We start from the raw sequence: 14942 nt of genomic DNA, 5'->3' as shown, positions 1-14942 counted from the left end.
CTCGCACTAATTTAAAATGCACTTTTATGCAACATTTTCATAGATGGCACTACCTGATGAAATACAGTCAAACCTGCTTAAAAGGCCACCTGTATTAAGCAAAAGTCTGTGTTATAAGACCTTTAATTTCACTGTATGTTCGACAGTAGATAATATTACATTAGTTTTATTATGTTTATATTAGTTAAGTTTGATTTTATCTGCTACAAATTAAAGGCCGCAGACAGTCGAAGACGTAAGTCAAACTAGGCAAAACATACACATTATATGTAAACACAATAACATCTAAGTGAGTTCTAGCCTACTTCTTAACATTTTGGTAAAGAAAGGTCCTTTAAAGTATACATTCTAAAGTTCACAAAAGATTCACGTTTACCGGTACGCTTAGTTCATTTTGAGTTACATTAAAATTAACAGTGAATTTAGTTCTAATTAATTAAATATTAAATTATATATACAATATGTGCACATAAATTCAGAGAAATATTTGCCATGTAGTCAATATCATTCTGTATGTATACTTTTTCAAGCATCGTACGATTAGAACATTTAATTCGCGTCAGCTCATACCAGTATTAAAACTGACCATCATTAAACAGCAATTCGAAAATCGGTTTCAGAGTAGAAAATTGTTTACCCTTTCATTCTTGTTGTTGCCACAATATGCTAGAGGACTACATAAGAACAATTGCTATGAGGTTTTATATAGTGGTTTCTGGTGCATTTACAATTAAATGTTAAAGGATTGAAGGTGCACAACGGACGACCGACAACAGCAAGAATGTGATCAGAATTGGTCGTCATGAGCAATTTTTAATGTTCGTTTGGTGTTAGATTTTTATTGCAGGACTAAAACACGGCGCATATTTATAACACGAGAACTCTGTATGGAATTTATATATTGTTTTAAATATTTGCCAACTTTTGTATACTGTTCCCTTGGGCCTACGTTGGACATTTCTCCGACCAATGATTAATTCGTGTATTCATTTAATATATTTTCATATTAAAGGCAGTAGTAATACAATGTGTTCTTGCGTTTAAGCATGCACGCAGCTTGACTGAAATGTTTCTGTATATTACAGATTTTACTCATCCATTATCCAACAAGATTGTGAATGTCAGTGAGGCATTGACTTTGGAATGTGAAATAGCAGAGTCTAATGTCACGGTAATGTGGCTAAAAGATGGTGAGCCTATTGAACAAGATGGTAGGAAAACGATCTTTTCAGAAGGGAGACTTCACAAACTGGTAGTGGAAGATGTTGCATTTGAGGATGCTGGCAAATACACATTTACATTTGACACTTCAAAAACAGAATGTTTTGTCTATATCGAAGGTATAGAAATCGGTCATTTTTTACATTTATTATGCTTTTGAATTAATCTGAACATGACATGTTTATCATTTCCAACTCCACTCCTTTTAGGTCTACTTCAGCGTAAAAAGTAATCGAAACTACATAATGTAGAGTCGTTCTCTTGGTCTAGAAGTCCAAACACAATGTTTATACAAGTGTAATTCAATTAAATTACGTTAGAAATAAGTAGATGACCTAATATATAAAATATTCTTAAAACAACACTAATGAGTAAGTCGTATATACTTCCTAATAGAGGACAACTGCATATTAACCAAACTACACTTATTAACTGGAATGATATTGTACTTCAAAGTATTAGAATGCTGCAATTGTTACTTATCCTTACAAACATGAACCAAAATCATTCAAAGAACCAGGTCCTATCCGCTAGTAAGTTCAACCGGAAGCCTTGACAAAGGCTAGAATAAATATACGCATATCTAACATTTAAGTATAATATTGAAATAAAATAAGAGGATTTCAAGAAAGCTTAAATATGTTATGACTAAAGCATTAACTTTGTCTACTGTTCAACTGGTCAGCCTGTGAATCTGGTGAAAACTGTGAGCGATATTTGACAAATCGAACAGTAAAGTGCATTGTCGAAAGTAAAATGCGAGAATTTATCTCATTTATGCTGCAATACATTTGTGTATGTTACACACCTTTAAAAACGTAGGTAAATGTCAAAATGTGAGGAAGTTCATTGATTACCAAAGAAATGCTGAATGTGAATGAGAGTACACTCATGAAAATGATTATCCGAAAGAAGGAATTTGTTGATGAAATTCATGCATTAAACAGACCTAGCCCTTTATGAGTAATTCCAGTGCGTTTTCCTTTAAAACAGTGTCGTTTTTGTCGTGTTGAGCGACCTGTGAAGTTTCCACTTCTCTATTTTCATAGCCTTGGGTATTGTATAATCACACCTTGGATATGGTGCCTGCTTTTTAATGTTGTCTTTTGACAGTTCCTGTGATATGCAGGCTCCATAACCTCAGATCCCCTTCCTAAATTCCAGTTTGTTTAGCTCTGCCCATTGTTTTCTCGTTTGGGGCAATCCCATCATTTTATCTGGGGACAAACGCCGTTCTTCATGGAATTACACGCCTCAACACGTGTATCATTGAAGGTTCCATGTTCACCGCCGTTTGAATACATCTGCGGATGTCTCTAAATTGCTTTTTTTTACTTTTAGCATGTGTAAATGTTGAGTTCTGCTCAACCCGGGGCTAGAAGGCGTGGACGGTAGCATGCATTTACTCTACCGTCCATGAACAGGCTCAATCAAACCGAGCCTGCAACATTTTCGTTTTTGTCGTGTTGAGCGACCTGTGAAGTTTCCACTTTTCTCTATTTTGGGATAAAAGAAGCGAAGCTACATTTACATTGTTGAATGTTGCTTATAACACGAACAATTAGTGTTAAACTGCATACCCATTAAAAAGGAAGAATGATTTAATCATACGGCTGGTTAAACTCATATCGGTGTATTTGTTTAAATCATGCAGATTGATAAGACGAAATATATTATGTATTACGAAACGTGGAAACACATATCTGAACCACGAATCAAAGACTTCCAAAATGCATTCTTGAACATTGCATTTCATTCATTTTGGTAATCAGGAACTAGAGCTATCACTAAATGTGTTCCATATCCATCTTAAAGCCTGAAAAGATATAATTGTGATAAATAATACTCATTTTATCTTTTAAATACTACTCATAAGATTTTTTTTGGTTTTCAATCTAGGTGATTATGGTTATTGTGCTGTACAGTTAGATTTGTTTTCATTTACTATTGCATAAAGTTACTTCGAAGTCCCTGCTGTTGTCTGAGATCATAAATGTTAAAAATGCGAAGAAGATAGTTTATTTTTTCTGTAACACTTTATGACACACTTATAATTCTTATGCTCATCGTTCCTGTTTATTTTCATTATCTATTGTGTCAAAAGATTGAAAGTCATTCAATGTTAAATATTAAAAAAATAAGTACAAAAAATAATTTTACCATTTTTCCTGGCAGATTGATGGTTAGTGCACCTTTCAGTTATTGTTATTTTCAGTGTATTTTTACACCAAGTTACTGATGTTATGTTACGTTTAATAGATTGATGTTATTCTCTTAAATAATCAAAACGTGAAAAATTATGTATAATTACTAAGGGAGAAAAATTTATGTGCAAATATGAGATAGTTTTATCAGTATTTAGGACGACAAAATTGTTGTAAGTAAGTAAATTGTTAATTTTTTTCTGACATGTGCATGATCAGTTATATCATAAAACATAATTATGTATACAACATGATAAACCCGGCCCACTAGGCCCAATAGGCCTATATATCACCAAATCAAATGGTCAGTACTGTATAATGTGAACAATTAAATACAATTAGAAAAGTAGACAACTTTGCATTTAATATGTCAGGTTAATTGGACATCTTCTATCACACAGAAAATTATATAAAGTTCCAATGAAATACCTTCATTTGTTTTAGAGTTTGTAAAGAAAGCAGTATTTTTGTCACATTTTCTCATTCCAATATTTACATTTCAGTTCAAAATGTGGAATAACGTTGTCACAATAAAGTGTTTAACATGACATTATGTGTATAATTCAATTATGATCCCTGATATATGTAAAGATTTAATCCAATGCATGCACTTGCAAAAAAAGAGATGTAATTTTGTCAAAATAAATGTCAAATGTCGAACTGCTATCTGAACGTTATTCATTTTCATTACAGTCTGTTCTAAAGTTTCGTTGATTTCAGAGATGTTCAAAGGAGATATCAAATTTGCCACATTTTCTAAGTAAAAAAGGGAAATAATTTTGTCATAATAAAAGGCAGAATTATGGAATATGGTGTTTTAATATAAACATGTTTAGATGATATCCGAAATAAATTGATTTTCGAATTAGATTTATTTTATATGAAGTGATAATCATCTAATTACCATTCTATATTTGTAGAATTCTTACATTGGTGTAAATTACCATTGATTATGGAATTACTCGCGTGACCAAGAATGGGCTTGCCGCACGACTCCAGATCTATGTTTTTTCTCTCAAAATTTAAAAATGCTATTCTTTAGTTAGTAATTGCAATATAAAGAAAATATAAAGTGATTATATGCAATTATGGATGCTTTTATCTATATTTTTTAATCGATACTATACTCTTAAAAGCGTTAGTCACGCTACTGAAATTTGATACAAAGTAGAAGAAATTTAGCTGTATTCTCAATAACTTGTTTTTAGTCTGGCAGTGACCTACACGAACAGTAAGTTTGCTATTTGTAAACAACAACAAGTTTCTTTTTACAGAAATAAAAAAAAAATTAGGACGACAAAATTGTCAAACATTTTCTAAGTAAACAATACGTGAAAGACACTACTGACTTTATTAATAAAGTGAAAAATATGAAAATTAAAAGTAAAAACACATATTTGGTAACACTAGATGTATCATCTCTTTATACTAACATTCCACATAATGACGGAATTGACGCCGGCAAGTATTTTCTACAACAGGACAATCATAACAGCAAATTGTCGACAGAAGAAATTTCCCATTTGCTGAAACTTGTTCTCGAAAATAACTACTTTAAATTTGGCGACAATTATTACCTCCAAAGGATGGGCACGGCCATGGGTAGTTCTATGGCACCAACTTATGCTTCCCTGTTCATGGGCAAGTTTGAACATGACTTCTTCCAATCCCGGGACATCAAACCAACACTGTGGTTAAGGTTTCTTGATGATGTGTTTATGATATGGGACCATTCGCTTGACGAGCTGCATTCATTCATCAATGAAGTAAATAGCTTCCACCCGAATATTAAGTTTACTCACACCATATCGAATAATCCGGTTCCTTCTTGGATGTTCAAGTATCGAAAAGCGATCCGCTTCAGATTGAAACAGATATTTATGTGAAAGAAACAAGCAACCATCAGTATCTCGACTACACTTCATGTCATCCGAAAATGTGCAAGGACGGAATTCCTTACAGCCAGGCCAAACGTTATAGGAGAATTATATCGGACGACGATTCATTTAATTCATCACTTCATGAATTACGTGACTTCTTTTTAGACAGAAATTATCCTAAATCTATGACAGATGCAGCTTTTGAAAAAGTATCACATATGACACAAAGTGACGCACTAAATTCCTCAACCAAAGACAAGAAAAATGTACTCCCATTCACAGTGGTATATAATCCGTCGTTACCAAATATTGGCCGTTCAATTAATAAATACTGAGATCTTTTAAAGTTATCAAATAACAAAGGTGTTCATTTTGTGCATAATACGTACAAACATACTGTAGCGTATAATCGGCCTACGAATTTGCAAGACTTTTTGATAAGCTCAGAGTTTACGACTAATTGTACGAACATTTGCGCATCTGAAAGTTGTAAAAGAAACCGTTGTTCACATTGCGCGCGTATTAATACTGGGACTTCATTTACGAGTCACGTTACAAAGGAGACATTCAATTTACGTCACAACATGAACTGTCAAACTAAAAACGTGGTGTACCTAATAACATGCAAAAAGTGTAACATGCAGTATGTTGGACAAACTATGCAACCTGTTTCCAAACGTATGAACAGCCACAAATTTGATATATGTAATTTCATTGACTCTGCATTCTCTTCCAATGTTGCTACACACTTCAATGCAAATAATCATTGTATGAATGACTTCTCATTTATGCCGATTGATATTGTGAAAAAAAAAAATTGACCGTCTCTGTAAAGAAACTTTTTGGATCCATAAACTAAAAACAAAAATCCTTTTTCAAGAGTATGGAAATATTTTTCTGACTAAGTAATATCCATGTAACATTTATATCACAGGAAATGAATAATGTTGACGTCCTGTCACTAAGACAACGTCACGTCATTTCCTGTGTAAGACGTGACGTCGTTTCCCGCAAAAAGGGCAAGGTGTCAACATCATACATAACCAGAGAGCAAAACACAATACTAAGTGCAGCAAGATATACAAAATAATAATAATAATAATAAATAAATAAATAATAATAAAAAAAATAAAAATATATATATATAATGAATAAAATCAGCAAAATAACTGTCCAATTCATTTTAAACCCCTAAAATTTAAAATATACAGGATCTCTATTCGCAGTCAGTATGGAACATGGAACATAATAATAATAATGATAAATAAATGAATAATATATATATATATATATTTATTATTATTCATTTATTTATCATTATTATTATTATTTTGTATATCTTGCTGCACTTAGTATTGTGTTTTGCTCTCTGGTTATGTATGATGTTGACACCTTGCCCTTTTTGCGGGAAACGACGTCACGTCTTACACAGGAAATGACGTGACGTTGTCTTAGTGACAGGACGTCAACATTATTCATTTCCTCTGATATAAATGTTTCATGAATATTACTTATTCAGAAAAATATTTCCATATTCTTGAAAAAGGACAAGTGTCCGAAAATTCGAAATAAAGAATAAAATATCAACACAGATTTGTACTATACTTCCCTTCGGAAGATTTACAGACATATTTTTAAAAACAAAAAGTCCAGAAGGATTAAATTCAAAACTGCTATAATAATTTACAATAGATTAATTTCATGAATATTATGCATGTGCAGTTGTGCATTTACGCATATACTCTGGGTACTATTCCGTTTTTTCCTATCACCGCTTTTTTATATAATCTTACTATAGGAAATTTTTGGTATTTTCATATCCGGGATAGTACCTTGTAGATATAATTATATGTATTTGCATTTTGATATTTTGATTAACGTTTTCCCGCCATTTGACGTTACGTTATCAGTTTTACGTCACGTCCATTGTTTATATTTGTATGTGTATTATCCTGATGAAGGCGTTAGCCGAAACGTTGATGAGATAAAAAAAACTATACATAATACGTTTTGTTGTTGAAATACCTATCGCATTTTTTACAGAAATGTCATTTAACATTTTCCAAGATGTGATACTATTGCTTTTACAGACCCAAATGTGCCTTTGAAGTTCACAAAAGAACTTAAAGATATAGAGATAGGAAATATACACAGACCGGTGACATTTTTATGCGAACTCAGCACGAGCCAAACCGAAGTGATATGGTACTTTCGCAACCAAAGTTTATATTCGTCAAACAAGTATGGAATAAAAGATGATGGACCTACACATATGTTAGTGATCAGAGATGTTTCGGAGAAAGATGAAGGCACATACTCGGTCTCCGCAAAAGGTCTAACTTCGCACGCTAGGCTCTACTTTGACGGTATAATATTTTTTTTCTTTGTTCTCCTACTTGTCTTGAGCAAATGTATGAAAACTGTTTCTATGTTTCCAAAGGATCTTCTTGCAGATTTTATTAACTATCACAACAGCAATATTTATGTGCCGTGTGGCGGCTGTATAAAAGTCTCCCCGTTCTTGGATTCAGTGCTGTTATATTTTCTGGTCCTTTGGGATCATGGAGTCCATGCAATGTTCATAGGTAATAGAGTTCAGCTTAAGCCGGTGCCAGGGGACGTGAAAGGTGTTTCACTTTCCACTTGCTCCCATGAACATTCTCAATCAAACCAAGTCTGCTATAATTTTGGTTGGTGGCATTCTATGCTTCCAAAGGATCTTCTTAAAAATTTTATTGATCAACAACTGGTGTCTAAGATTACTTAGATAGGCCATATTATGGCGATATATTTAGTCGTCATATATTCAATGTTTTATTATGTACTTCCTTAGTAAGTAGTGATAGTATCTATTGAAGTAAATTGAAGGGGAACAGCTTAAATTGACAATAATCTAAAGTTAACAAAGTACAAAAAGGAGAATAATCTAAATAGGCTCTTTTAACAACAGATCTGTCAGAAAAAAATATGACTTAATCTTTATACACTATGTAACCGATATCGCAAATGCACACTTTTCAACGGCTCAATTTTTTATCTTATAAGTATGTCTGAAGCGCTACCAGAAAGCTTGTGAATGATAATAAGAGTTACGTCAATTTCTGTCGAAGACGTTTTATGAGATAAAAGTGAAAGTGTTTCATGCAAATATCTTTTTTTTTGTTAATAACCTTTCATTTTCACTGGGGCTGCTTGCTTACTAATGGGATACATTCGCTATCACAATATTTATAATAAAGTGAATGTAGGACAATGAAAAATAACAAAAACAGGGATAAATATCAATATACAAAACTGATCACATAAAACAAGTCAAGCAGAAAATTAATACATTACTTCAAAACTATCTGAGATTCTTTACACATATTAAATCAGTTTTCAGGTCTGGAATACTGCGATGTAAATGTGTTAATACAAAAGACCACAGTCAAAAATGTAGCCTTGCTAACGTTTTACAAGTTGAACATGAACTTTATTGTTGCAAAACAATGTAAGCGAGTCATTTTAAAAATTCAACACCTATTTACAACATGCATATTGTCTCGTAAAAAGTATGAATTTAAAAACAGGATTTTGGACGGGGCCTCTCATTTAGAATAACATCCAGTCAAATAACGCATAAATCATCACATTCCATCGATGCATTCACGACTACATTTAAGGTAACGTGTAAGTTGAGCAGATCAATATTAACGCGTTAATTGTTTGACATTTATACAATTGCACCAGTCCGTTTTTTACTACATAGTGATTTGTCTCATAATTTTACGTACACCTCTATGACAATCAAGTAACGATTTTGCCAAAATCCCTGAAGCTGTTTGCTCAGTAAGGCGAAAGTTCCTTTGTACTTCATTATATATGTACATTCTTAATTAAGTAAAAGATTTCGGATATACTTAGAATATTTTTGTTTGTTTCAAAGTAACAAAAACTTTACTGTGCTAACTCAACGTCAAGCTCATGGTGTAATGATATTTTAGAACCTAATTTGTGTGTTAAATAATGTATTTTATTTGATATAAGCGATTTTGAAAGTTCTATGCTTGCTAAGTTAACATTTTATGTTAATTGAAATTACGTTGTGTTAATCGTCACATAGGACAGTAACGGGAAAATCGGGTGTCATGAAATTGGATTTCAGTCCGTTGAACATGAGGAGCATTACACTTTTGTGTATCATATATGTAAAATACATTCTTGAATTTTCTACCAGTATAATTTGCAAATGAAGTCATAAACATAACAGAAGGTGAGAAATTTAGCTTTCTGCTATTGAAATTTCTTTTATCCGTATACAAAATAATTGAACCGCTCGATATGTGTTTGTATTGTGTTACTGCAGTATTTTGGTTAATAATTTAGACATTTTCCATGATTTCAAAATATCTAAGCGAGATATGACGCCGACGTTTCACTACGAGAAACCTGGAAAAGCTGGCGGACGCAGGTATTTTACATTTTGGGTGGATAATTTTACTTGATTCTATTCGTTCACACTAAAAGATATTTCAAACCTACTGCATCCTTATTCATATAAAAGATACAGGGCGCCTACAACGTCTCGGCAAGATCAATATCTTTTGCAGCATTGACAATACTTTAATACACGTACCAAATGTCAGCAAATCAACGATCGCCTGGTGATTAAAATCTTGAGGTGTGAAAAGTTATGTTTCCCTTAAGAAGCCCCCGTTAACTAGAAAACAGAAATAAAAACATTATGAATAGGCAAAACGTTATCGACACTGGACAGAAAAGGACTTTTATTTTGCTAACAGTTTTAATTTCACGATTAACCACTATTATTTAAATTCACACCGAATTATATTCAATAAGATTGCAACTTTCAAAACTGACAATAAAAAGTATTGCTTAAATGACCGATGAACTTTAATTTGTATGAGTTTCATATAGCATGAGCTTGAAGACGGGATAGCACAGTTAAGTTTTTGCCTTTTACAAAACGTATCATTGAGACAAAAAATAATCATTTTAAGTCAGTACAAATTTTTCTACTTGATTAAAGAATTTATAGCAGCATATACAAACATACATGCGATAAACTGGGCAAATAGGAACCCTGGCAAAAAGTGTACTGAAACATCATAGTGATATGCGGAAAATTTCGAGACAAATCGCTATGTATTTAAAGTTTTAAACAAACCTGTATAAAACATTACAACACAATTTTTTAAGAACTAACCACAGTTTACTCTGTCTGTCAAAAATGAGAGTGTCCTGACAAATCCTTATCATATGTTCCATAACTGGAGTTTAGGAGCATACACTTGAATGAAATGTCAGTAAGGAGTTAATGATAATAATTTTCTGTTTTATAGGGAGAATAAAAGTTGTTTATCGTATATAGGAAAAGGAAAAACTCCTGTAAACAAATATATCTTTAAAATCAAATAGAACTTATACATCATTCAGCACGTATCATATCACGAATAAAATGTATAAATATCACATATTTTACACCGGGATTTGTATCCGTAGACAAACTTTCATAGAATAATTTAATAAATATAGTTTACTAAAAAAACATTAATAAGGATGGTTTTCAGGTTCAGCCAAAATAAGAGAAGAAGTGCTTAGAAGAACAGAAACCTGGCGGAAATTGTTAGTTTGGCGGTTGTAAGGGTTATCTTTATAAATGTTGGGTCATGCACATTGATACAATGAACCGTAACAGCTTAGACCCAAAGAATACACTTTCTCTCCCAGACTTTCTCTGTACCTTAAAGACGCGCCAGAAATATAACTGTATTCTTTTGTATTTCCATGATGGTAATTGTACATGATTTGCATGAAACATCTGAGATATACCTTGTTACAAACTGACCGTAACATATAGTAGGCCAAGACAATATGTTCAATGTGTAATTTTTTTTTAGATTGAATCAAGCAAAATTACTCGGTACTTGTTGTTAAAAGTTGAATTTAGACAACACTTCTATTTCTACAGGTTAAGACAGTTATTCATCTATTGATTAAAAATTATATTGAAAATAGATTGACAGAACAAGTTTGCAGATGAAGTTACAAAAACATTAACTCTGAGAGGGCCTAAATTTTTTGTACCTGTAATCTTGTAATATAGCTGTATTATACCAGTATTATCTGAATGATTTTCATGAAATTCATTTGGGGGAAAAAGTCGGGCACTAGGTTGGTTTGGGTCTTTAACGTATTTTAAACAGGTTTGAAGTACAGTACCTTTTAAAGGTGTTTTGAATTGAAAGTGAAAGTAAAATATTACTATTCACTTAACACTTTTCCATTTTGTGGAACTACTTTTATCCATAGAAGCCTAAGTAATTGATAAATTCATTAGTATATACATTAGCTTTGAAAATAAACTTAAAAGACTTAAACTGTGTTCTTTAAAAAGCCAATGCCAAAGTCTTTGAATGTTTAATCAAGATACACAAGTGACGTGGTTCGTTTTAATGATAACATAATTTGCGAATCGCAAGCTTCTACTGAACAGGAAATTGCCACGGAGCTACTAAATTAATGTTCAACAACTAGGGACATTTTTCACAGCACATATTGCATGTCAATACAACATCTTCTTCGAAGAAGGAGTGTGTGTGTGTGTGTGCTTATGGGGTAGGGGGCACATTGATTCAGATGTTAATAAATCATAACTATGTACCATGTTATTCATGAAGAGGTATGTAGTTTGCAAATGTCTGAAAATCTAAAATTGGTGATTTTTTTTCAAATGTTGATATCTACATTTCAAATATTAAATGTGATTCTTTTATTAAAATGTTAAGTAAAAAGAAAAAAAAATATTTCATTTTATTTAAAGGAAGTAATTGAATGACATTTATAAGGTACCAGCAAAGGTTAATACCAGTGTAGGTCACTCTGCGTATCAATCAAATGAACTGCAATAATAATAATGCTGTATTTTACCTATCTACGTAATAAAGTAATGACCTGCGGCTTTGTTGGCATTCTGGAAACCTACACTTGTTAATAGCATTTTTATGTCTGTCCATACCTATCATCTTACTTCAAACCTTCAAACATAATTTCATTTTTAGATTAATTGAAAAACTGTTAAAAATACATGTACAATATATTATATTTTACCACATAAAAGTGAAGTAATTTTAAGTACCAACCAAAAAGAGAACGTTTACTTGGGGCCCTTGACCTTAAACTTCGCATACGACAAATTTTCTTGTAATGGTGAATATTTATGGCAAATCATTTAAAGGTGGTAGAATGTGTTTATTAAATTTATACTTACGCTAAAATAACGCTATCTTGGTTGAGCAACCAGGAGAGAAAAATAAAATTTAAAAGATACATCCAATGAAAATCTAACGTGTATTAAGACCTCGGTTGGCACAAATAGTTTCGAAGTTTCGAACAAATCTTTAGATGACCAAAATCTGATTAACAGCCTTTAAAGCCTTTAAATATACATCTGAACATAAAACAGAAACAGACCAGACAGAAATGTTATCAAAAATGTTTTATTTTTATATGTGACCTTGACCTTAAATTATTGGTATAGGTCTTACAGGTGACAAATCAATTTGTTATGTTGACTGTTTTTGTCAGATTAATTGAATATCCATCCAAGCATATCTAAGTTATTGACAGGACGAAACAAATGACCTATTATTTTTAACCTCAAAGTGTAACCTTGACCTTTAAGACGTGGGTCTAGGTCTTAAAACTGACATGTCATTTCATTATTGGTAACATTTGTGCCGAGGAATTTTGAAATCAATTCCTGTATAGTAGCGTTATGGACAGGACATGAAACTGATGCTTTAAGCACTTTACCTCAAACTGTGACCTTGACTGCCAAACAAGAGGTCCAAGGTTTTTTATTATGGGGAACATTTTTCCCAAGAAACTTTAGAATCCCTAAATGAATTGCAAAGTTGTGGATCGGACACGAAACAGGGTCTGTTAACCATGTCACCTTGGCCTTGGAGCTTGAATTTTATTGTATTTATGAATATATAAAGACTAAATTACAAATGAAAAAATAGGTATTACCAAGATTCTGCCAATTGTATTTGGCAATGGTCGTGATAATTAACCGTATTCTCACCTATCTTTCCAATACAATCAGTCATCAACAACCATTTTGATAAAATTATCTAAAAGCTGTAAAGGTAGGTCATTATTCAAAATGGAAGTGTATGAAAAATATTTTGGCAATGATGATTGTTTAAAATTAGCTAAAACTGCTGAAAAATCACGTACTTCCAAGATAAAATCTATGCATTTAAGCTGTTAAGAACACGTTACGTCATGACATCTATGATGCTATCTTAATACAATAAAGTTTAGTAGCATTACTGCGGTATTTTATTCATTGTTCAACATTATTTAACCATTTAGCATCTAATTGGAGACAGGCAATAGATCAGATGAATGAATATATAAATTTACTTTATCTTAAATATTGTCGTAAACTCTCACTTTCGTTGGGCATGCGTAACTCGTTTTTGTATGGTATACTTCCGCCTTAAAAGATAAGAAATAAACTGTAAGTCTTTCAAAAAGTGCGCAATAGCGGTAGTATAATTTTGTGAAGTTTTGAAATATTTTAATAATGTTAAGTTTTTGGCCAAATAACAAATTTCAAAGAAACATTGTTTTAGATTTTTTTTACAAAATATTTGCATGGGAATATTGATTTTAACTGAGATAACTATCCTGAAAATTTTGTGACAATTCATTAATAATGAATAAAATCTGTTGTTAATTTGTGTGACAAGAAATGGAATTCACAATAGAAACTATCAAATCAAACTTAATTTTGACGGTAAATTCAATAGTAAAATTACAGAAAGTTCATATTACCACTTCTTAAGAAAGATGTATAGTATCGATGGTATTTTTGTATTGAAAGAGAAATCCAGATGAACTTTGTTAACGGGAAAGGTGGATGAAACAATAAGCGCGTATTGATCAATTACACCTGCAGAGTCCTGTGTATACCGGAACTTTGTCGGATCTAGTTTAGTTTATATAAGCAATATATTAGGGACTTGATAGTTTATAGATATATAGATAGATTGTAAAAGATAAACCAGAAATTATACAGACATCTTATTGATACATTATTGTTTAGAAATGGAAGAAAGCAATTTGCTGCTTGTCATCTCGAAAATCTCGAATTATGTGGCATAATTTGTCTCGCCAACTTGGTGAATGACAACAGCACAATTGTGTGTGTTATTTTATTTATTTATTTTTTTTACTTTAAATACTTTAAATGTACTGAATGTATAAATCGATAAAACTGAAATAGAAAAGGTTAACATGGTAACTGGAAATCATGTTACAACGTTTATTTTATTCAAAACTGATTGCCAAAACATTCGTAAGATTGCATTATATGGGTTATCCGTTAGGTTTTAAAAAAACAAATGTTGAGAGAAGTTAAAAAGAAAATAATTAATTATTCTATATGAAAGATTTGATCGATTTTGCAATATGTTAAATAGATATATTTGAGTATTTACCTAAATATAACAGTCCAGTCAGTACACGTTTTTGCTATGTCCATAAACAGGCAGGCAATGTGTGTAAATAATGGAAGAAGACAAAAAAACAGAAAAATACAGAAAATTAACTGTGGCTTTCTTCC

General features: G+C 31.9%; 1 protein-coding gene across 2 annotated transcripts in view; it reads left to right on the top strand.

The window, feature by feature from the left end:
• The window catches only part of LOC123559972 (uncharacterized), a 143179-nt gene that overhangs the window by 60074 nt on the left and 68163 nt on the right, over positions 1 to 14942 (top strand). For both annotated transcript variants that reach the window (XM_053530258.1, XM_053530257.1), the window contains 2 exons: positions 1086 to 1340; positions 7396 to 7671. In XM_053530258.1, coding sequence (XP_053386233.1) covers positions 1086 to 1340; positions 7396 to 7671 — 531 coding nt within the window. The remainder of the gene's footprint in view (positions 1 to 1085; positions 1341 to 7395; positions 7672 to 14942) is intronic.

Source organism: Mercenaria mercenaria, chromosome 18 (genome assembly GCF_021730395.1).
Source record: "Mercenaria mercenaria strain notata chromosome 18, MADL_Memer_1, whole genome shotgun sequence".
Classification (NCBI taxonomy): Eukaryota; Metazoa; Mollusca; class Bivalvia; order Venerida; family Veneridae; genus Mercenaria; species Mercenaria mercenaria.
Note: the sequence above shows the minus strand (reverse complement) of the source record. Positions and strands in the feature narration are given on the sequence as shown.